The 24,819-nt window shown below is 39.1% G+C and overlaps 1 protein-coding gene across 1 annotated transcript; it reads right to left on the minus strand.

The window, feature by feature from the left end:
- Positions 1–370: 370 nt before the first annotated feature.
- Positions 371–22,997, minus strand: LOC114662202 (trichohyalin-like). The gene is made up of 2 exons (XM_028815586.2): positions 22,834–22,997; positions 371–7,510 (listed from the first exon to the last, which is right to left on the minus strand). The coding sequence occupies exons 1-2, from the start codon at positions 22,862–22,864 to the stop codon at positions 3,771–3,773; spliced, it is 3,771 nt and encodes a 1,256-aa protein (XP_028671419.1). The 5' UTR covers positions 22,865–22,997; the 3' UTR covers positions 371–3,770.
- Between the last annotated feature and the right edge of the window lie 1,822 nt (positions 22,998–24,819).

The following is a 24,819-nucleotide window of genomic DNA, read 5'->3' on the forward strand; positions in this document are numbered from 1 at the left end:
ATCTATCTATCTATCTATCTATCTATCTATCTATCTATCTATCTATCTATCTGTCTGTCTGTCTGTCTGTATAAATGTTAATTTTTCCCATGACCACACTACTCAGAAATTTTGAAATATCAGCTGTACTTAAGTATCAAAAGCACAAGTAAATGTAGAGTCTCTTCTATTTCATATACAGCCAAAAGTTCTTATAAACTTAAAATAATTCAGACTACCTTCTTTTTACCTGTGAGTAATGTAAAGTGGGGTATTTTAAATATTCCCATACTCAGCTGGTAGCACTGCCACCTAAGGAGCTCTTTTACAGCTCATCCAAGGAGCTGGACTGGCCAGCCTCCAGAAATGTAGGATGTTCAACCACTTTTTAATAGTGTAAAAAGAAAGCAGGCATCGCAGCCAGGGGTAGATGCATATTTTGTTACCTGGATGGGAGTCCAGAACGGAAAGAAAGACAAGTGGGCTGGCTGAACAAAGAAATAACTTTGTGCGACAGACGTTGGGAGCAACTCTATCCCCCATACAATTGGTGGTAGTGGCCCTCTTGTGGCAGCCCAGCTGAGACACCCACAGGGTTGCTTAGGAGTTGCAGTCTGGAAGTACAACCCTGTCAGGGCCCTGGGTACAGATAGCGGGCGCTATTTAGGGACCTCCCTACTTTCTATACGACCCAGAAGTGCTTCCAGAAAGACACGGCATGGCACCAGAAATATTCCCAGGACCGGCTTGAAAACAGCCCTGCAATTTCACATCAGCTGAGTCAGAGTCAGGAGGCAGTGGGCAACACTCAACAGGAGGAAGAAAGGTGGAAGAACTGGTTTGCTTTATTGTTAATTTAACTGATCTTAAAACAGTGATTATTGTAACAGTGTGTTGGATCAGTAAATACCTTTTATTTTATCCCAGAAACGTTTCAGGTTCTACTGTGTCTGAGATTTGGGGACCAGTATTTTCCCCCTGGTGGTTACAGTAGGCTGGATGAACTTTAACATCTCTTGGCGAGTCACAGAGAGTTCGAGTACTGTGACATTTTGTGTACTGGAGAGAACTGGTGAAAAGGTCTTATTTCAGATGCTATGTTATGTTGGAGGAGTTTTATCTAATATGGTAAGACAGAGTTGGAAAAGCAGGAGGAGGACTGGAGATTTATATGAATAAGCAATTGTAATAAAATGAGCACATCATAATTAAAACTAAAATGTATTATCCAGACATTAAAATACTCACTGAATTGGTCCATGTTACTGCCCAGGGAGTTAGGTTACATCATCCCTGGTAATGTTCATTAACTCAGCATAAGAAATGATTCACTCTGTCACCAGCACTCTAATGATGAATCATTTTGACCCTATAATGCTGGTGACACCCACCAAAGGAACATCAGAATAAACAAACGTCTATTATCACGTTCCATTTATGAACACAACAAGCTGGGCCCGCTGTACTCGGTGCTTAAGCCTTTAAATGAAAATCTGTGGCACATTTGGGCAGCTCTGGCCATCTTCTGCCACCCACAAGCCTGTGATCAGACGGCAGCAGTTCTCTGTTATCCAAGCCAGATGTTGTCGTGCATTTGGGGGATTGTTGTTTTTTATAATATTTATATATTTCTTGAGCTTCTATAACTAAGCATTTCACTGCAATTTGTTGAATTGCATGTAACAGTTAATGTTTAATTTGATTCGTTATCTCATAAAGTGTCTGAATGGGTTTTCTTTTGTTTAAAGTTGGATTCTGTTTCCTTGATCGTGCAAAGTCAGAATTGCTGCTGCTATACAAATTTTGAAAGAGTAGTGCAAGATCTCAGTGTCATTTTCTGGTTGCATTATATTTGGGTGGGTCGGACAAAAACTGATGCAAAATTGATGGCCATGAATGCTCACATAAAAACAAACCCTACTTGGATTGGGGGTACCTGGAGCCAGATCTAGTGGTGGTTGCCAGTAAGCATCTAAAAGCAAATGTGTGACAGAGGTAGACAAAGGGGATCAGAAGCCAAATTTAGGATTTTAGTAGTGGACAAGGTAGGAAATTAGAAATACAAAACATTTTACAGCATGTCAATATGAAATTAAAAAGATTTTTTCAAATCTGTTATAAAATTAAAAAAAAACAAATTGCAGAAGAAATATCCTCTTCATCTCACAGAAGAAGACAAAAAACAGGCAGAGACGCGCCGCGTGTACTTCTGAGCTGAAGTCAGGTCTGCACCTCACAGTTGTTCTTTTCCATTCACTTGTAAAGACTTGTCTTTTAAACCTTTGTATGTAAATTGTCCTGCTTCTAGGTTTGTCACCTCTGTATTCTAAGTCTTTGCTTCTCACCAAACATCTGCTCCCCTAATGTTGCTTTGGCTGTCCTGTTGTACCTTCCAGTTTATTCTCTTGTACTTTGCATAGTTTTTTGGCTTGCTGACTCCATTCTTTATTCAGCTTCTATGTATTTCTTCTTTATACACTCCACCTTATCTCAATTTTGATTAGCTGCTTCTCCCTCCCTTTAGTTGGAAATGCTCTTCTGTAGACCACAGAGCTAAGAAATTCCTTCTGGTTATGCTCTTGTCCTCCTTGTCTTTGTTGTCATCCACCTGATTTGTGGATTTTCTTTTGATTGTATTTCTATTTCTGTGAGCTGTTTGCTTTCTCTGTGCATCATCACACCATTACCCATGCTTACATAAAGACATGATCTGTCATTCAGATTCCTACATTTATGTCTCTTCTAATAAGTTCGTTTTGCAGGTGACCTTAATGTCAGTCTGTTTTTGAATAATGGCAGCATATTGTTGCACATATGACATTTCTGAAAAGGCATTGGATACAAATTGTGTTCATTTTCTGCAGGATTCCATGACTAGTGACCCGCTGTGCCCTCCACCCTTTGTTTTTCTGCCGTTAAATCTTTGCTGTTCACTGAAATGCTTTTAATCTAATATTATTTGTGGCTCTCCTGTCACGCACTGTTCATTAGTATTCTTTGCCTGAGTTTATAATGATTTTCTTTTCATTGGGCTCTTTTTGTAGGTAATTTTCTATTTTATTTTCATTTACTGCATCCTTGTTGTTAATTTTCAGTCATCTCATCATCCAGCCTATTATGTAAATATTACCCCATTTTTCTCAGACCTTTATCTGTTGTATTCTTAAAGAGATCTGTATTGCTGGTTACATTTATTTATGTATTTGGACATTATCAAAGTAGCAGGCGTGGATCTGAATTTTCCCTACATGTTACCGGTTTACTTCATCAATGACTTTCTCATTTTCTGCTTCTCACTCTCCATTTAACTATCTTCAATGTTTTTCAGTCTTTGTTTTTCATTGCATGGCTCTTCCGCTGATGTTTTTTCTGTCTTTCCTGCTTCTTTGTCCAAAGCATTCTCTTATCCAGTGTAAAGTTGTTGACCACATTTTTCAGGAGGTTTATATGCATGTCCTTTTTACCAGACTGGAAATCAACATAACTTTAGCTGTTGAATCGTGTCTTTGTCTCCTTCAGTTTGAACCGATCCCCTTCAGATTATTGTGGTTGTCTGGGGTATTGTGTTCTGCATCTCTGGGGTCAGTCACATGTCCTATAACAGCGATCCCCGATACTTGTGTTTCACTTCATTTATTTTCATGCTTTGAGTTTTCTCTTGAAGAAGGGGTCTGAGTTGCCTCGAAAGCTTGCATATTGTAATCTTAGTCAATAAAAGTTGTCATTGTGCTTGACTTCTCACTACATCCATAATGGCTAACACAGTACAACACCCTAGTACTCTTTCTGCTTCAGTAAGTTTGGTTTCTTTCACTCGTCTCACCATTCAACCCTGCATGCAAATCTTGTCCAGTTTTCCTCACATCTTTATGTTCTGTATCTTTTATACCATCTGTATCGCTGGCCACATTTATTTGGTAATTATCAGGGCAACAGGTGTTTGTTTGATTTAAGCTACAGCCATCCACTGTAGCTTCTTCTGGAGATTTACTCATCTCATGTTCTGCGTTCTGCAGATTACCATCTTTATTACTTTTCAACTGCTCCTGTTCACTGAATGCCAGGTTTGGTTCTCCTGATCTGCACTCTGTTTCATTCACTTGTTCCCTGCATATTTCTTTGTGTTGTTGACTATATTCTCTGTCCATGTTTGCACGTTTCTCCTTTGTATCTGACTCTGTTTTTACCTCCTTTGTTTTCTTTGACAGCTCCTCTGTTTCATCTTGACATTTTTGTCTTTCTGAGTTGTTTCTTCCTGTTGCTGTGCTGTCTGTGTCAACCTGGTCATTCTCTTGCTTTGTTACGAAGATCTCTTCATGCTTTTCTTCAGGTTTTATTTTGCTTAATCCCTTTTGTTTTTCATATTCATGTTCTTGTGCTTTAATGAGATTTTCATATCCCATTTCTGTTTTCTTCTTTTCCATCCCATCATTGTTTGCCCTTAGATGTAAATCTTGTTCAGTATTTATCACCTCCTTTTCTGTTCTATCCTTTAACCTATAGGTTTCAACATTAATATTGGTCTTTTTTGGGATGCGATGATCACACTGGCTTATCTCATGTTCCTCTAGAGATATCTGACTCAAGTCATCTTCTTTATTCTTGTTTACCACCGCTATTGTCAAATTTACATCTTGTCCGCCATCCTTTAGATCAACATCTTTATTACTTTTTAGTTTATTCATATCTCCCTTTTGTAGTGTTTTATCTTCTTCAGTATATTCTTTGTTTGAGATTGTGTGTGCTTCCTTTTCCATAGAATCTACATTTACATTGTTTTGGTTCCTTGAAAATTCCTGCTCACTGTCTACTTTGGAATATTCATCTTGATTCACTTGTGTTTGTATATCATTTATTCCTCTGTTCATATCTTCTTTATATATCTGTTTGTTCTCATTCTGTCTAATTAGGGTCTCACCCTTTTGTGACTCAGGTTCTGTTTTTCTTAATTCATTTTCATATTCTCGATTTTGCTTTTGTGCTTCACTGAACTGTTCATGTTCGAACTCTTGTTTTCTTTTCATCATCAGTTTATCTTCCTTCCTTTTAGGTGGATCTTGCTCTGCCTTCTTGACACCTCTATCTCCTACATCTTCATCTTTTTCGCAGGTAGTCATAATCTCAGACTGTCCTTGAATAACAACAGCCTTGGTAGAATCAATTAGGTCAGTCTCATGTTTTCCAAAAGGCAACTGATTTGAGCCAAAGGTTTTCTTGTTGTCTTCTTTCACTACTGACTTATTTATCTCTTGAGCTTCATCTTTGCTTGCTTTTGGTCCTTGCTGATCATTGAATGACCCCTTATTTAGTATCAGTTTTGACTGTTTTGTTGCTTTCTGTACATTTAATGTGTTTATCTGTTGTTGGCCCAGCTCCAGGCTCAGCTTTGTATGCTTATCCTTTTCCCTCATCCCTGAAATTGCACATTTTTGGTGTCCTGAAAGTGTCTCCACTTCTTTTATTTGGACATTTCCATTTGCAGACCTTTTTCCTTGTGGGTTGTTCGATGCTGTGGTCTTCTCCTCCTTGTGCATGTGGCCATTATCATTCTTTGGAATAGGCTCATCCTTTTTTTGTTTGTCATGTTCTGTCTTGCTTAATTCTTTTTTGTCCGTTTGTATGTCTTGTGGTTTGGCAAATTGTGTATTTTGTTCATGTTGTTTGTTTCTTCTCTTCACATCCTCCGTGCATTGGTGTATATCTTGCTGTGCTTTGTCAAAGCCTGTATCGCCTGAATACTTTACCATTTTTGTTTGACAAGTGTTTGGTCTCATCAGATCAAAATGAAACATGTTTGTTTCATGATTCTCCAGAGCCAACACAGTTTCTTTCTTGCAGACTTCCTCCACCAGTGCCTTAGACTTCTTTCGCTTTCTTTCCTTCAGATCCTCATCTTCATTTATTTTTAGTTTTTGCTTTTCATTTTTCGCATCCTTCCATAAAGTTATCTGTACCCTGTCTTTCGGTTCTTTCTTTACTGTTGTTTGCTTTTTTTCTTCTTCAGTCAACTTATTCAGAGAGTTTGACTCCAAGGTTTCTTTCATGGTGTTCCTGTTCTTTTGTGACTGACTTTCAAAATAATATTCAGGTTCGCTCGCTTGTTCCTGAATGCCTTTTTTGCTAAACTGATTTAATATTGCATCCTTCTGCTGTATTTTTTCCTTTTCTCTCTCGTTGAATTTGGTTTTAATTTTCTGCTTCAAGAGCTTTTCCCTCTTAATAAGATCTTCTTCATGTTTCTGTTGAATCCTCCATTTTAGTTGGTGCCACTCCACCTCACACTCCATCCAAACAGTTTCAAACATGCCACTATATGCCTCTTCAGGAGACTGGCTCAGTTGTTTAAGGTCATTTCCCCATTCCTCATTTTTCTGCTTCTCTGCTAGTGTTTTTTGATCTGTGTAACTTATTCTTGTTTTCTGATCTTGTTTGAGGTTTTCATTCTTCTTACTGAGGTGTTCACCTTTGCTTTCTTCATCATACTTCAAAAATTCTGACTGGTTTCTATGTTTTCTTAACACTGATGTTACATTGTCTTTGATTTGTTCATAAGTTTGTGTAAGTTCAATTTCTGTTTTAATCAATTTGTTTCCCCACATTTCCAAAAGGTGTGCATTCATTTCTGTTTCTTTCTGTTGAAACTCATCCTTCATTTTCTTTTCTTTTTCTAGATATTTCTCTTCATAATCTTGTTTCATACAATATTCTTTTCCAATGTATTCTTCGTTTAACGTCTGTTTCATTTTCGTTTCTTCCATCTTCTGCTTCCTCTTCATTTCTTTGATTTTTAAGAACATTTGTGAATTATACTCAGCCTGCATGTGTCTCAATATTTTATCAAACATTATTTTTAAATCAAATTGAATTCCTTCTGCTCCTCTTGATAACCAACTGCTCCTGTAGCAGTTTTCTGGATTTCCTCCTCTCATTTCCTCAATGTTTCTTATGAGTTCCATAACCTGACTGTCATTGTTGACATCTTCAATGTTAAGAAGATGGTATCTCTTCTTACATCTGTCCACAAGTTGTTGGAGGTGTCTTGTTGCTTCTCTCAAACACTCTTTAAGCATCTTGCTTGTGTGAGTGTGTTTTGTAAAGACCAGTAAAGAATGGTCAAACACACTTCTTCCAAATATCTCCTCAATCAGTGTGATTGCTTCTCTATCTCTGTCTTCAAATGCCCCCTCTCTCAATACAATCAAGAAGGCATGGGGTCCAGGGAAGCACAGCCTAGTGCATTGTTCCATTTCCATTTTAAGTTCTTCAAGGAATATGCAGGGGTCAAGCAAATCTGGTGTGTTGACTACAGTGATCTCTTTCCCTCCCCGTATAGCACCTCTTCGCTCTGACTTGTTCATTCTCCCCTTTGTGCTACATTCCAGTATAAATTCCATCTTGCCAAGTAGTAAATTGCCCACTTGAATCTTCTCGGCCTGTGCTGTCCCAAGCAAGACAATCCTTAAATTAATAGGCTGCCTTAAATTGCTGAAAGTCCTCTCAGTGCCATTTTCGTCACTTCTCATTTCTGCACCTGTTGAAGAACACAATCTTTTCTTATTAAGAAGCACATTAATTGTAAGCAGCAATTTATGAGCATCCGATTACAAATTCAGAGGTATTGGTATAATAATGATCTGTAATAAATACAAAGGCTTCACAAATACTATATATTATTAAGTGTCAATGCCAAGGAATACAAGTAGAGGCATGTGGTAAGTTTTACTGTGGCAATGATGACATTTACCAAAAATGTAGATTGCACATGCAGCCAATAATAACATAAGAGTATTAAAGGGCTTGCTTCTTATCACTAGAATTACCAAAGGCTACGAAAAAACTCATAGTCCCAGCCCACCTTAAATCCCTTCACACCTCTCCGTTAGCGTCTTTTGTCTTGTAAATGTGTTGATCAACACAAGCAGCCTGCTATCCCATCCCCTCACCTACCGTCGCAGCTCAATTCGCAAAAAATGTACTCAGTGCTCAGTGTTTATCTTGGAGTGAAGTGCTGGAGTTGTAGAGGGTAAAAAATATATCGTTATTTGGAATACATACATTTCATGTGTGTTCCATGCCTACGACAATCTATGTAAACACATTGTTAAAACAAACGTTTTTCATGTTTTAGTAATAAATGACAAAATGTAGACATGAAATGTATATATAATATGTGAAGCCTGAAGTCCAAATATCAAATATACACTTTCGCAAAAGGTGCAAGTGTAATACGACAGCTTCCGTGGTGCAGTGGTACGAACTGCTGACTTATAATCAAGAGGTCGCCAGATTGATCCTGGCTACCTCCCAGATTTACCATTTTGAATAGTGAGCTGCTCTTATTGTTAATATTATACAATAAAAACATACACATTGATTTGCGTCTAACAGCCAGTGTAAATTTATAGTACTTGTAAAAGTTAGCGTTTTTTTTTTTACTTTTATTCTCTCAGTCACGATCACGATACAACCCCCCACCATCACCACACCAGATCTGACACTGTTCATTTTTATTTGAAACTGGGAATAACGGTAGATGTGAGTGGTGTTTTGAGACAATGGAACTGGAAATTTAGGCGGAGTGGTGGCTCTGAGGCTAAGGAGCTGCGCTGGTATCCCGAAGGTTGCTAGTTCGAATCCCTGTCACTACCAAAAAGGCCACTGCTCTGCTGGGCCCTTGAGCAAGGCCCTTAACCTGTAATTGCTCCAGGGGTGCTGTACAATGGCTGACCCTGCGCTCTGACCCCAAGGGGTATGCGAAAACTACCAAATTCCTAATACAAGAAATTGTATAATGCGAAATAAAAAAATAAAAAAATTCTCTGATCTAGAGGGATAAAAGCTGACACACAAACACTGTTGAATCTGCCTTCTTGGTATATCATTGTCACTTGAATTTTTTTATTCAGTTTTATTGAGTGTTCTTGCTCACGCTGAATTAGTATACACCATGATGTCAAAAAAACAGACACATAGTTATATATGATATTTGGAATAATTTATTTTATGACCTGTATAGTACATTTCGGAAAACATTGTGGCACTGATGCAACATTATTCAACTTCTTTTCTCAGTGAACCCCGTTCATGCCTGTTGTAGCACACAGCAACCGGCCACCTGCATGCTGTTCATGATGTCTACACAACACCGGGGAAAAAAATAAAGAGACAAATATATGTGACATTTTGAAGAAATCATTTTATGACCTGAATAGTACCAATCAGAAAACATCATGACACTAATGCAATATTATTTGAAAACGAACAGTGTCAGATCGGGTGTAAATTTATGGCAATTGTAACAGTTAGGATTTTTCAGTTTTATTCTCTCTTTTATTCTCTTTCTTTTTATTCTCTCTTCATATTCATTGTCAGTCATGTTCACGCTCTCCCCTCCTTTCCCCCCTGGATCTGACCCTAACTAACAGCGTCAACATAAATTTACACCTGATCTGACGATGTTCGTTTTCAAATAATATTGCAATAGTGCGATGATGTTTTCTGATTGCACAGATTTCAATCACTAAGTACAAATTATGTACATGTTAATGCTATGTTAGATAACACCTACATTTGGAAATCAGCGACATAGCACTGAACTCCACAGAACAAACACTGCAGAGCTTTTCTACACACTTCTCTACCAGTGCCATTCAATGTGATAATGATATCATATTTACAGTAAGAAGCATTAGACTGAATAAAAAAAATACATAAAGGTGGCAACAAACCACCCTACAGGCCCACAAGGTACATGGCCAAATATGTACAATAATGTGAACACAAAGATACCACTGCTGCACTGTACATAACAGATAGTTCCTTCAGAGTGCATATACACTATTGCCAATGTAATATTGTCCAAGCAGTACGTCAGAAGATGTAATAATGCAGTCTGTTCCAACTCTGCTTTAAGACAGACAGAAGCTGTCGAAGTAATCAACAGAAGTTGAAACATCTGTGCAAATTGTTGGCTTAATTTACTTTAATTGCCTCAGAACATCTTTAGGTGGTAACCTATTAGTTGGTCCCTGAAGAAGGCCCATTTGTAATAATCTGATATTTACATTTTCAGTGTTTGCAAACCTAAATTTAAAAGGTAAACCTCTGGCAGTTTACTGCTTCTCTTTTCAGCATCTTAGGTCAGTGATTGCATTTCAGCTGATTAAATGTGAAGAAAAACTGAGGTGTTGTAAAACTTTTGAGGAATAGTGTATATATATATTGTGACAGATTAAGGTCTCCGTGACCCCTTGAACCCTCAGACTAGACGTCAGACACCAGGTAAAAGTCCAAATATAATATTTATTTAGACAATTATGTGCACAAAGCACCCTCCTCTCCACAATACTCAATAATCAATCAATAATAAACACAATAATCAATAATTCTCCACACTCCCAGACGCGTTGCCACCCTTCCACCCAGCTCAGCTCAATGTCTGGGATTTCCCATCGTCCTTTTATACACCCTGACCCGGAGGTGTTCCTGTCCAATCCGTCCACAGTTCCTTATCCCTTCCGGGTCAGGGTAAACAGTCCTTTTCTTCAACCCGGGAGCACATCATATCTTCCTGTCACGTGACCATGACGTACTCCCGGGTCATAGGGCACATAAGAGCCTCCGAGTCCTCCTACAGCGACTCCTGGTGGCCCCCAAGGTATCCAGCAGGGCTGCGTATAAAAACTACATAGTCCATGAGGCCCTGCTGGAACTCGGGGAACGTTGGGAGAGCTCCTCCTGGCGGCCTGGGGGTGAGAACCGGAATCGAAAGCCGGCAATCCACCACAATATATATATATATATATATATATATATATATATATATATATATATATATATACTGTATATATATATATATATACAGTATATATACATATGCATATGCATATTTTGACCTAAAAGTGGGTTTGGCCTGTAACATACAGTCATATGAAAAAGTTTGGGAACCCCTCTCAGCCTGCATAATAATTTACTCTACTTTCAATAAAAAAGATAACAGTGGTATGTGTTTCATTTCCTAGGAACATGTGAGTACTGGGGTGTTTTCCGAGCAAAAATTTTTAGTGAAGCAGTATTTAGTTGTATGAAATTAATTCAAATGTGAAAAACTGGATGTGCAAAAATTTGGGTACCCTTGTAATTTTGCTGATTTGAATGCATGTAACTGCTCAATACTGATTACTTGCAACACCAAATTGGTTGGATTAGCTCGTTAAGCCTTGAACTTCATAGACAGGTGTGTCCAATCATGAGAAAAGGTATTTAAGGTGGTCAATTGCAAGTTGTGCTTCCCTTTGACTCTCCTCTGAAGAGTAACAGCATGGGATCCTCAAAGCAACTCTCAAAAGATCTGAAAACAAAGATTGTTCAGTATCATGGTTTAGGGGAAGGCTACAAAAAGCTATCTCAGAGGTTTAAACTGTCAGTTTTAACTGTAAGGAATGTAATCAGGAAATGGAAGGCCACAGGCACAGTTGCTGTTAAACCCAGGTCTGGCAGGCCAAGAAAAATACAGGAGCGGCATATGCGCAGGATTGTGAGAATGGTTACAGACAACCCACAGATCACCTCCAAAGACTTGCAAGAACATCTTGCTGCAGATGGTGTATCTGTACATCGTTCTACGATTCAGCGCAATTTGCACAAAGAACATCTATATGGCAGGGTGATGAGAAAGAAGCCCTTTCTGCACTCATGCCACAAACAGAGTCACTTGTTGTATGCAAATGCTCATTTAGACAAGCCAGATTCATTTTGGAACAAAGTGCTTTGGACTGATGAGACAAAAATTGAGTTATTTGGTCATAACAAAAAGTGCTTTGCATGGCGGAAGAAGAACACCGCATTCCAAGAAAAAAACCTGCTACCTGCTGTCAAATTTGGTGGTGGTTCCATCATGCTGTGGGGCTGTGTGGCTAGTTCAGGGATTGGGGCCCTTGTTAAAGTCAAGGGTCAGATGAATTCAACCCAGTATCAACAAATTCTTCAGAATAATGTTCAAGCATCAGTCACAAAGTTGAAGTTACACAGGGGTTGGGTATTCCAACAAGACAATGACCCAAGACACAGTTTGAAATCTACAAAGGCATTCATGCAGAGGGAGAAGTACAATGTTTTAGAATGGCTGTCACAGTCCCTTGACTTAAATATCATCGAAAATCTATGGGATGATTTGAAGCAGGCTGTCCATGCTCGCCAGCCATCAAATTTAACTGAACTGGAGAGATTTTGTATGGAAGAATGGTCAAAAATACCTCCATCCAGAATCCAGACACTCATCAAAGGCTATAGGAGGTGTCAAGAGTCTGTTATATTTGCAAAAGGAGGCTCAACTAAGTATTGATGTAATATCTCTGTCGGGGTGCCCAAATTTATGCACCTGTCCAATTTTGTTATGATGCATATTGCATATTTTCTGTTAATCCAATAAACTTGATGTCACTGCTGAAATACTACTGTTCCATAAGGCATGTCATATATTAAAAGGTAGTTGCTACTTTGAAAGCTCAGCCAACGGTAAACAAAAATCCAAAGAATTAAGAGGGGTTCCCAAACTTTTTCATATGACAATGGAGGAATTTGACATACCTCATTGGCAGGGTTCAACCAATGAGTTTCCACATTGTTTTTCAGCCTGAGCAGTGAACTGAATACAAAGGCAAGTGATGAAGCTTCTGTGCCTACCTGCTACCCAACGGAGCACCATGGATGCATTTGAGGGAGTAGAGGAGAAGGCAGAGACACAGAGCAAGAGGAAGGTCTCGTTGAAGGAGACAAACGATCTCAAATGAGATGCAGACAACACTAGTTGACCATGTCATCAACCGTGGCTTGAACATGAGAGAAGCAGGTCAACATGTGTGGGCCAATGTGAAGATGGGTACAGTAACTGTGGCCTCTGCAGTGCAATACTTATAGTACCTGTAGATTTAGATATGGTATATTTCACAAAAAATACACAAAGATGAGAAAATGTGTGTTTTTTTTAGAAGTGTAAAAAGACTCTGAAAGAGGGAGAGGCAGCTTGTATTTAATTCATAAGCAGTAGACCGCAGAGTTAAACGTGGATACCAACAATTTTACTGCACACTGAAAAGCAAAATGGATTGCATTTTTTTGCATTTTCCTATCAGTGTGTAGTTGATGTTTAGAATTAGCTATTCATGTGATGTTTTAATGTAGGGTTTTGATATAGAAATACTATTTTTAGAAGAGTTAGTATGGTTTTGAATGAAGTGTGTGCTTTACATGAGATGTCTGACTTGTTTTGGATTGTGTGAGTGTTTATGGGTATTGTGTATAGAGTTTGGATAAAATGAGCCGTAGTTTCAGGAATCAAGTGTAAGCATTCAGACAGAAGTGTAAAAGAATGTGAATAGAGCTGCACTGCAGAATAATGCTCTGAGACACTGTACTCTAGGTGTTATCATACACATGCATTTCATTCTGGAAATTATATCATTTCAATTGTAAATCTTAGCTTTTCAAATCTTGAGAAAATGTAATGATGTTAATTTAATATGCTTACTTTGGTGATCACTGTTTGCCAACTTCTGTGGGTGCAAGAGGTGTCCAACTTAAAGAACTCTTAGTGACTGCTGATTGGGTGGAGGAGTGTGAAGATAATGAAAGAGCATGCCACTTTTATAACAATGGGATTTTGGAATCAGTTCAGTGGTGAGATTCATGTAACGGGTGCACCCTTTGTGCAGTGTCCATGTTTCCCTCTGTGGGTTTTCTCCAGGTGGTCTGGTTTCCCCTCACAGTCCACAGATGAGCATGTTACTTGGATTGTTGATGCTAAATTGTCCCTTGATGTGTATGTGTGGCTGGTGCCCTTTCCAGGGATTTTTCTTGTGCCCAAGACTTTTTGGGATAGACTCCAGTTTCTCTGTATTTCTATTCTGGATAAGCAGGGTTAAGGATTGATTTCAGGAAACACTTGTAAATTAATGACTTCCCTAAAGATTACATTTATGAGGTATGGATGGTGGCAGAAGAAGTGTACTGGTATCGATTTTTAAGAATAAGGGGGATGTGCAAAGATGTAGTAACTACAGGGGAATAAAATTGATGAGCCACGGCATGAAGTTGTGGGAAAGAGTAGTGCATGGGTGGCAAACTCCAGTTTTGGAGTGCCGCAGTGGCTGCAGGTTTTCATTCTAACCATCTTCTTCATTAGTTTTTGCTGCTAATTAACTTCTTTTGCCTTAATTTCTAATTAACTTGATTCAGGCCCCTTAGTTGTTTCTTTTTCTTTAATTAGCTTCCAAACAATAATGAGACACAAAACAAGGTGCCACATGACCAGCTCACCCATGCCCATCACACAATATCTGAAAATAAAGAAAGGTGAAGGTCTCAGTAAGGTTGATCTCTCAGGTCCCCAAAACATTTTGACAATATTCTTAGAAAAATATAAAATCAACAGTTATGGAAATGTCTGCTGTGTCAGAATGAGAGCAGCAACAAGCCATAGAATTAAATAACGAGTTTAATTAACAGCAAGAATTGGCTTCTCATTAAGAAACTGGTTGGAATTAAATTAGTTGGAGATTGAAGCCCCAATTTAGCTGGTCATCTGTTGACTTGTTTCACATTTGATTTCTGTTTGGCTGTCATTTAATGAATAAAATAATTAATTCAGGGCACTGAATCCTTAAAAACAGAGCTATTAAAATGAAGGGAAAAAGAAGTTAATTAGCAGTGAAAACTGGTCACTGATTAGGAGAAGGGTTAGAATGAAAACCTGCAGCCACTGCGGCACTCCAGGACTGGAGTTGTACAGGATATGTACGAGGGAAGTGTGACAGTGATGAGGTCTGCGGTAGGAGCAACGAGTGCATTCAACATGGAGGTGGGATTACATCAGGGATCAGCTCTGAGCTCTTTCTTATTTGCAATGGTGATGGACAGGTTGACAGACGAGATTAGACAGGAGTCCCTGTGGACTATGATGTTTGCTGATGACATTGTGATCTGTGGCGAAAGTAGGGAGCGGATTGAGGAGACCCAAGAGAGGTGGAGATATACTCTAGAGAGGAGAGGAATGAAGGTCAGTAGGAACAAGACAGAATACATGTGTGTAAATGAGAGGGAGGTCAGAGGAATGGTGAGGATGCAGGGAGTAGAGTTGGCGAAGGTGGATGAGTTTAAATACTTGGGATCCACAGTACAGAGTAATGAGTATTGTGGACGAGAGGTGAAAAATAGAGTGCAGGCAGGGTGGAATGGGTGGAGAATGGTGTCAGGAGTAATTTGTGATATAATAAATGGGCATCAGCAAGAGTGAAAGGGAAGGTCTACAGGACAATAGTGAGACCAGCTATATTATATGGGTTGGAGACGGTGGTACTGACCAAAAAGCAGGAGACAGAGCTGGAGGTGGCAGAGTAAAAGATGCTAAGATTTGCATTGGGTGTGACAAGGATGGACAGAATTAGGAACAAGTACATTAGAGGGTCAGCTCAGGTTGGACGGTTGGAAGACAAAGTCTGAGAGGCGAGATTGTGTTGGTTTGGACATGTGCAGAGGAGAAATGCTGGGTATATTGGGAAAAGGATGTTAAAGATAGAGCTGGCAGGCAAGAGGAAAAGTGGAAGGCCTAAGCGAAGGTTTATGGATGTGGTGAGAGAGGACATGCAGGTGATGGTTGTAACAGAACAAGATGCAGAAGATAGGAAGATATGGAAAAAGATGATGCACTGTGGCAACCCCTAACGGGAGCAGCTGAAAGAAGAAATAGAAGAAGGTATGGATGGTGGCAGAGCATAGGGTCATCCAACAGGAGACAAACTGTAGAGTTGTAGAAGTGACGAGAGAAGAGTGCATGAGAGGAAAGGTCAGCAAAGAGCAACATGTTCTGAAATTGTATTCTCTTTTGAATTTGGGGGAAAATCTTACTTTATTACAATCTTAATAAGAAAAATGAAAAGCTACTGTGTTTGTCAAATATTCATGTAGCATGCAAGAACTGAACCCTGGCCCCCAAATTAACAACTCTACTCCCTTTCCACTATGCTATTTAAACTGGTTTGTTTGTGAACATGGAGTTGTGAAAGTAATCACTGAAGAAGTCAAAATCGTGCAGAGGAGGATGGAAGAAGGTTATAAGAATACTATTTCTTGGTCAACTACTGAAATATTGTCTTCTAATAAATGACAATTAATTAAAGCTGTAATGTTTACCAAGTTGTACTGTAATACAGCATGGAATCCAGCAGCTTGACAGTTAACGTCACAGGTGTTTAATCTGAACATATTGCACTTTGCTGTGCTTTTTGAACTATGAGAGATGTTGGTGAGTATTTGTTCTTGTGGCTTTTCAATGTGAATATCAGGAGTGTACACAGAATGACACCTTTTATTGGCTAACTAAAAAGATTACAATATGCAAGCTTTTGAAGCAACTCAGGCCCCTTCTTCAGGCAAGATGCCTCGAAAGCTTGCATATTGTAATCTTTTTAGTTAGCCAATAAAAGGTGTCATTTTGCTTGGCTTTTCTCTACATTCATAATGGCTAACACGGTACAACACACTAGTACTACAGGAGTGTACACATAAATGTGGATTGGTGAAGCCTTTAATGAGGTAATGAAGAACATATATTGTGTGTGGATTTGACTAAGCTTTGACTGGAAAACAAAGCATAACCAAATGAGACACAGAAAACCTAAAAAGGAGTGTTATGAAGGAATGACAAATATGGATGAGGTTTTTTTTTTATTATGTTTAATTTAAGGAAAGAAATAGTTGTCAGTCATCTGTGGGAATTGAACTTAGAGGTGTTGGCTCATAGATGTGAATCCTATCCACTATGCTACTGTTAAAACTGATCAGCACCTCTTTCCCAGGTGATACTGTACATTATACTGTATAATTAGAACAAAGAGCATTACACTGAGATGGAAGGTAATAATGTAATGTTACCATATATATATATAATAAGTTCTGAAAGTTACTTTTCATTAGTTTTTGGGATCAGGTGGAGGACACCATGTGATTGTCAAGAAATAGTAAAGTTTTATCTGTGCCAAAATTTTGTCACCAATTTGTGGTGTAGTGGTTTGCATATCTGCCATTAAATGAAAAACTATGTGGTCAAATCCTGCCCAACAAGGATTTTTATTTAAAAATCTGTTATTTTATATGTGGATGGGGTCCTAGTTTCTCAAGCATTACCTAAAGTTACTTGGGAAGCAGGTACAAGGTGGCAGTATGAGAACATTTCTTTCTGCACTCATGGACTATGAGAGATGTAAGCTGACAAGCAGTGGCAAGCAGTAATGACAGGTATATGGAAATAATTGTTGATCATTAAAGGAAAAAAGTATAGGTGACAAGTGAACTGTAACGTATTAGTTGAGAGACAAGCATGCTAACCATTACACCACCAGTAAGACCAGTTAACAAGTCTTTATCAGTTGATACTGTATATCAGACTGTATTATTTGAACAAACACGAGACAGAGGTGAAAGGAAATGATGGAACTGTTCTAAAACTCACTTTTACTCTTTTTTGGAGGCAGGAGGAGTGCATTGTTTGACTTAGAATAATTAGAAAGGTGTGTAATGCTTCTGAAGAAACTGTGGTGTAGTGGTTAGCATATCTGCCTTGAGAAGAAAGAAATTTGGGTTCAAATCCTGGCTGTGATATATTATTTTTTATCATTATTAAATAATTCTCATTCTCTGTATTAAATGTGCATAATTATATTTTCTTAGGTGTTGCCTATTGTTATTTGGGGAGCCAGCTGCAAGTGTCAGCATGAAAACATTTCAATATCCTGGTAAATATAGAGTAATGTGTTGAAATTTAAAATATCAACAGAATTAGTTGTGATTTTGGGCCTTAAGAAATGGAAATTTTCAAAATGGTATGTGTCCATTGCTCTGTGGTGTGTTTTAGTGAAAACAACAAGTAGTTGGGGGAGAAAACCAAAAAATTTAGGTGGGGTTGCAATACCAAGACAGATGGTGTAGAGGTAAGTGTAAGTTGACTGCAAATAATTCATGTGATGTCACTGTACAGGTTCAAATCCCAGAGGAGTCAGTCCCTGAAGCATGGAGAACAACAGCAGAGAATTCCAAAGGAGGAAAGAAAAAAAAAAAAAAAAAAAGGTGAGTTGTCACCAAACTGATAAAAGACCATCTCACACCATGAACTGAAAAAGGGGCAACACACTTTTATGGACTTTGCCTTGGCTGGGTTTGCAGCCTCAGGGACAACCGAATCTTTCTGTGGCACACTGGACAAGCCCTATGGACATTTCTTTGCACCGTGACGATCTATGAGCCGGGGATGGTCTGTCTTCTTGATTATATTTTATACACTGGATTGCTCTTGATTCCTTCTATATGTGCTTAATGACTAAGAAATGATCTGAGGTTTACACCCAGCTGGATATGGCTCTGGGCGATCCTGTCTGTAATAACCCAGCGTTATATGCATGTGGCTGTGTGTTGGAACCTCAAATTTTGGTATCTTCATGTGCATTTTGTAATATCTCCTACTATGCTTTTTCTGCTGCTTGCCGCTCATCTGGGCCACCCGATCCTCCCGTCTCACCTTCTCTGCTGTGCTGTGCTGCTTCTCTGCTACTTTTAGATAAGTATTGCTCTCTACTATGCTAAAATACTCTTGTGACAAACTCTTTCATATTAAACAGTTTGTCCAGAGCAAATGGTCAGACTGGAATGCCCTAAAAGACAATGGTACTGTGTGGCGCCTGAAATATTTACATCGCGGGTCAGGTCGCCGCCACAGCCGGGCTGCGAATGAAAAGTTCACCAGCAGCATTTGCTCAGGAATATGCCATCCTACTCATGGCTTTGGAAACAGGAGTGTGAGTGTGCCAAATCTGCAATATGTCAAAATAAACTCTGGTCATTGATCTGAGCACAACAAACCCGCATCGGCTAATACTGTATTGCACTGTTTAACTCAAGATCTCTTAATGGCAAAGCATTGGTGCTATCAGAATTCATTACAGACTCAAACCTTGACTTACTATGCTTAAAAGAAACTTGGCAAAAACCAAATGATTTTACACCTGTCACAGAGGTGACTCCGCCCGGATACATTCACTTCACGGAGCCTCGCAGCTCAAGACAAGGTGGAGGAGTCGCATAATTGCTAAATCAAAGTTAAACATCAAAAGAATCCCCATTGATTGTCCATTGTCTTTTGAGTGTCTTAAGCTAATAAGAATATCTGGTCCTGTCTCACTTATTGTTGTCTATTGTCCCCCGAAATACAATGTGTCTTTTTTATCTGATCTAACCCACTTAAGTTCACCAGAGAGTCATTCTTCTTGGCGATTTCAACATCCATATTGACATTACTACATGTAAACTGAGAAATGAATTCCTATCCTTACTGGACTGTTTTGACTTCGTGCAGCATGCTGATTTTCCCACCCACTCTGGTGGTCATATACTAGACCTGATCTGCACATCTTGATTATCTGTCGGCAACACTTATAGCAGTGATTTGGGACTCTCTGACCATAAAGCAGTACTTTTCACTGTCTCCTTACCTCTCTCTCCTCTTACCTGTAAACATCAAATTTCTTTCAGAACCCTTAAAAATATCTGTCCCTCTGTTCTTGCTGGATCCATTTCTGATCTTTTTCTATCTTCACCTATTCCATCAACACTACCATAGATAGTCTTGTTGACCACTATAACTCATTCAGCATTAGATAAAACAGCTCCTTTAAAACAAAAGGCGGTTTCCTTTAAGCGTTCAGCTCCATGGTAAAATTCAGAGCTACGATCTATGAAAGCAGCTGGTCGATGCCTTGAGAGAATGTCACGTAAGTCTGGCCTCACTGTGCACATCCACGCTTTCTCTGACCATCAAAGGGCTTACAGAGAAACACTAACTGCTGCCAGGAACACACATTATGGCAGAATAATAGAAAGTGGCCATGATAACCCAAGGGTTTTGTTCTCTGTAGCTAATAAATTACTTCAACTTGCATCTGGCTCAATTACCTCCACTACTGAAGTCTGTGAAAAATTTTTACGCAATAAAATTAAAGATCTAAATAATTCAACTAACATAAATACGTCATCTGTTTATATCTTTCCCTGTTTTCCCACTCCATCCAGCTCCTTTTCTAAATTTTCACCAGTCACATCGGTATTTGTTAATGACCTGCTTTGTAAGATGAGGCTAACTACTTGTGTACTGAACCCCATCCCCACCACACTTCTTAAATCCTGCCTTCATGCCATAATTCCGACTGTTATGGCAATAATCAATACATCCCACGACACTGGGTTTGTGCCAGCCACTTTTAAAATCGCTTCTGTAACCCCCATGTTAAAAAAGTCTGGTCTTGATGCTGACAATCTTAACAATTTTCGGGCCTATTCCCCACTCACTTTTTCTGTCAAAAGTTCTTGAGCATGTTGCAGCCTCCCAGCTTTACTTAACCTCTATTTGATGGATCCCTTTCAGTTTGGTTTCAGGGTGCAGCACAGCTGTGAAACTGCTCTTCTTCAGGAAACCAATGATTTTCTTATGGCAGCAGACTCTGGACAAACCAGCATATTAATTCTGTTAGACCTCAGTGCAGCATTTGACACTGACATGACATTCTACTGTCCAGAATGGAGAACATGCTGGGTATCTCTGGCACTGCCCTCCAGTGGTTCAAGTCCTATCTGACTGATAGGCAAGAGTTTGTTAAGTCTTGGCAACAGCATGTCCGCCACAGCGCCAGTCATACAAGGAGTTCCTCAGGGCTCTGACCTCGGCCCTCTTCTCTTCTGTATTTACAGTATATGCTTCCCCTTGGCCATATTATTTGTAGCTATGGACTGGGTCATCATTTTTATGTAGATGACACTCAACTTTATGTCAATGTCAAAAGTGCAGAACTCTTTAAAATTAAATTGCAACAAAACGGAACTCCTGCAAATTGGCACTAAAGCGCTACTTAAGATAATGAGCTCCTTTTCAGTCAGTCTTGACGGTGATCTCATCAGACCTTCTTCTGATGCAAGGGATCTTGGTGTCATTTTTGATTCCTCCCTTTCTTATTCCGGCCACATAAACCACATTAAGAAACTTTCTTACTTTCACCTCCGTAACATATCCCATGTTTGCTCCTTCCTCTCCTTTTCTAATGCTGAGAAACTTGTCCATGCTTTCATCACATCCCACATCGATTATTGTAATTCGCTGCTGGCAGGTGCCCCTTCTAATCTTCTATCACAGCTCCAGTTGATTCAAAACTCTGCTGTGAGAGTCCTTACTTGAACCAGCAACAGTGAGCACATCACACCCATCCTGCTTTGCCTTCTCTGTGTCTTACAGGATTGAATATAAAATTCTATTAATAATCTACAAAGCTTTAAATGGCTTTGCACCGAACTACATCAGTGACCTTCTAAATCACTAGGCTCCTGTTCGCCCACTAAGGTCCTCTGATTCTGGTAATCTTGTTGTGTCCCACATTAACCTGCACTCTATGGGTGACAGGGTCTTCAGCTCCATAGCACCCAGACTTTGGAATGACATCCCGAAATGAATTTGATCAGCTGACTCCATTAATTCCTTTGGGAAACAACTTAAAACTCATCTATTTAGGAAGGCTTTTAATTTAACTTAACATTCTGCCCTTTCTTTCAGTTTACCTCTCTGTCCAGGTGCTCAGGATAATTTGTGTGTCCGTTATATCACAAGTTAGGTTATTAGTTAGGTTTTTCTTTTAGTATTTAATTTAGTATTTTACTCTGGTTTATTGTCCTTTATTCTATTTAATGCTTTGTTATCTGTTTCATTATTCTATTCAAGAAAACATTTGTATCCAATGTTACATATACCCTGCTGTTTTTTTCTAAGACTCTGTGAAGTGCCCTGAGCATGGGAAAGGCGCTATATAAATAAAATGTATTATTATTATTGTAAGAGTGGTTTGTCCTGCTTTGTGCACTATGATTGCTGGGATACACTCCAGCAATGCAACCCTGGTCATAACTAAGTGGGTTAGAAAATGATGACTAAATGGATTAATATAAGTGAGGTTTAGGTTATGTTGTAATTTTATATATGATATGTGACTTGGGAGTCACAGAGTGTAAACATGTAGCAGTGCGGCTGTGACCCAAACAAATTCAATCATATTTTATGGTTCATATGCCCCCCAAGCTAAATGTCAGCCTCTGCCCATGACTACAAGTCATCAAACGGTGCCTAAAATAGCGGCATATGTAGAAAAATAAAGCAGCCCTGTGAAAGAGCCAACATAATAATCGTTACAGAATTAAATCAAAGATAAAAATCTGTCACCCAGAAAGCCTTTAAATTAATTTTAAAATTTCTAAAAAAGAGCCAACAGGAGTGTGAAATTAAAATTCAAAGACAAACCAAATCACGGCATGTGAATACAACTCAATAAGAGCCGCCAGACACGGGTGAGCGGCTTAAACCGAAGTCTCGCGGTGTGCCAGTGCACAGTTTAAAGAGCAGCGCCAGAGATGCTTCAGTGTCAGCGTCAAAGTCAAGAGTGATCCAAAAAATAAAAACAGTCAATACGTATAACTTCTCATATATTCACTGTGTTATTTGCTCTTGTAGTTTAACTTTTTTATGTTTTTATTCTGCAGCAAGCAGGTTCAATTTGTCCAGAGTGTGTTCTTAAAAATGGCATGCAAGTTTTATTTATATCAGCTAAAAAACATAAAACTTTTAAGAGAATATGACTAAAAAACTCAACACGAGTCTCCAGGATGCCATAATTTCCTACAAAGGTAAATGATGGTCTGAAATAATTTCAATAAACCTTAAGACACCTGCCTCTCCTCACACAGTGTACAATATACAGTAAAACACCAACTCACCGAAATCTTGTATCTTGCCTGCAGCAGCCATGGCTATAAATGACAAAGACGCCTTGTGTGTGAAGTTAATTTATATATGGCCCGACCGTCTGCCAAGTATTTGCCTTTTACCACCACGCCCTGCACAGGTGGATCCCTCTGCACAGTTTATGCAGCGTCACGTCTCATATGACAATTATTCAGCTTATTATTCCTCCTGGGTAAAGCCAACTCAAAGGTGAAGTTGTTGGAGGGAGGAGCAGAACCTTCCTTGTCGATTTTTACACGGACGCTTTATTCTTTTTTTTAGGCCAAAACAGCCTTTTATGTTAAAGCAGCTTGTCCTGAAATTGCACCTTGTCTGTGAATGCTTTGTGCTTACTTAGGAATTACCTGAATGTTTTGATAACTACTTGACGGATAAGCTGTAATAAGCTCTGCTGTGTTGTATTGTCTAAGGAATTGCTTGGCTGTGGTGGTTTTTATTGCTAGGAGATAAGAAGCGCTTTAAATCAAATGTACAATGCAGATCTGCTGCCTCAATGCACCTATGGTTTCGTAAGCTGCTTCTAAATACTGTACCAGCGCGCCGTGATGTTGGCTCCTATTTACGATGTCAGAGGCGTGAAGTAAAGCGGCTGATTTTAGAAGCGTTTAGTTTCGTGAACTTTCGATAATGGCAAAGAGCTTTATAAGAACAGTTAAACAGCCAATCGAATAAAGAGAACAGAAAAATAGAAAAGAAAGAGAGGAAGTCAAACCAAGAAAGACCCGAATTAGCTGCCTGGAAAGACGAAACGTCCATCAGTGCCAGGTTGGATGGGGCTTATTTTCTGTTCATTTATGAGGCAATCTACAGTAACTGAATAATATTTTGTGCTGGAGTGTAAAATTGTCATATGTTGAAACTATACAGATTACTTATATTAAACTTTAATTTTGCTCGAACAAACCAGGATGAACCATAAGGCAATTTAACTACAGGGGCAATTTACATTGAAAGTCTTCTTTCATACAAATTTTTCCTGCATTTCCTGTATCAGTAATTTATAACTTTAATGCACCTATTTCAGTCACTTCAAAATTTAATGGTAAGGAAAATTGAATACAGTGCAGATGCCACAGGATCAAAAGCTGTTCCTGTCACTTTATAACTTCAGAACGTAAAACAATGGGGAGCTGCATACAGGATCAAAGAGTTTCAGCAGAGCCAGCCATTAGAAGGACAGCTAGCCAATCAAATGTGTCTAATGTCACACGTCTTGGAGCTCCCATGTGGAATTTCAACATACTAATGGCCTGTCTGAAGGACAAAGGAGAGGGAGCTGAACAACAAGCAATGTCAGAGACCAAGACATGTCAAAGAGAGAAAGGGAAGACCACTTTTTGCGAATGTCACAGAATGTTACCTTATGCATCACAATGATTACTGAATTAAAAAGCCAACCTTGACGTTGCTGATCTTCAGTAAGCCTCTCTAAAACTATATCCAGACTTGCTATCTATTTTATTTTGTACTAGGGGGTTACCCCTGGCTCGCTTCACTTGCAACTCTCCCGACCTATGCTACGCGCCAGGCACTTCACCTCTCTGCCGCTCGCACTATGAAGAGGGGGGCTGAACACACCCCAAGGAGACATGGTCGCTCCTCCAAAACCCCCTATTAAATGGTGATACAATGGGAAACAAATACAGTTTTTTTTACCTCCTCTTTGCTCGATCAGCTGCTGGCTTGCTGCTGCTGCCGTGCCGCATGATCTACATCTCATGCAGTGCTTCGAACATTTAAAAGCCTGTACAGCAGCTGTCCTACTCTTTGTCTTGTATTTCCAGCCCCGGGTGTGGTTAAATCTCTTGGCACAAAGTCTCGTCTTGCAGGATGTGAGTTCTTGATATTTTTTAGTTCATAAAAACAGAATAAGAATCTGAATATCTAACAACATCACATTAAAGTTCGATAAATTCTGAAAAGAATGTTACCAAACTATATATGTAGGTTTTAAAATA

The sequence above is a fragment of the Erpetoichthys calabaricus genome, chromosome 12 (assembly GCF_900747795.2).
Source record: "Erpetoichthys calabaricus chromosome 12, fErpCal1.3, whole genome shotgun sequence".
Classification (NCBI taxonomy): domain Eukaryota; kingdom Metazoa; phylum Chordata; class Cladistia; order Polypteriformes; family Polypteridae; genus Erpetoichthys; species Erpetoichthys calabaricus.

Coding starts and splice junctions, on each gene's coding strand:
- LOC114662202 (XM_028815586.2), bottom strand. CDS start 22,864: ATGGCTGCTGCAGGCAAGATACAAGATTTCG. Junction 7,511..22,833: donor AGGCAAGATACAAGATTTCG/GTGAGTTGGTGT, acceptor GTTCTTCAACAG/GTGCAGAAATGAGAAGTGAC.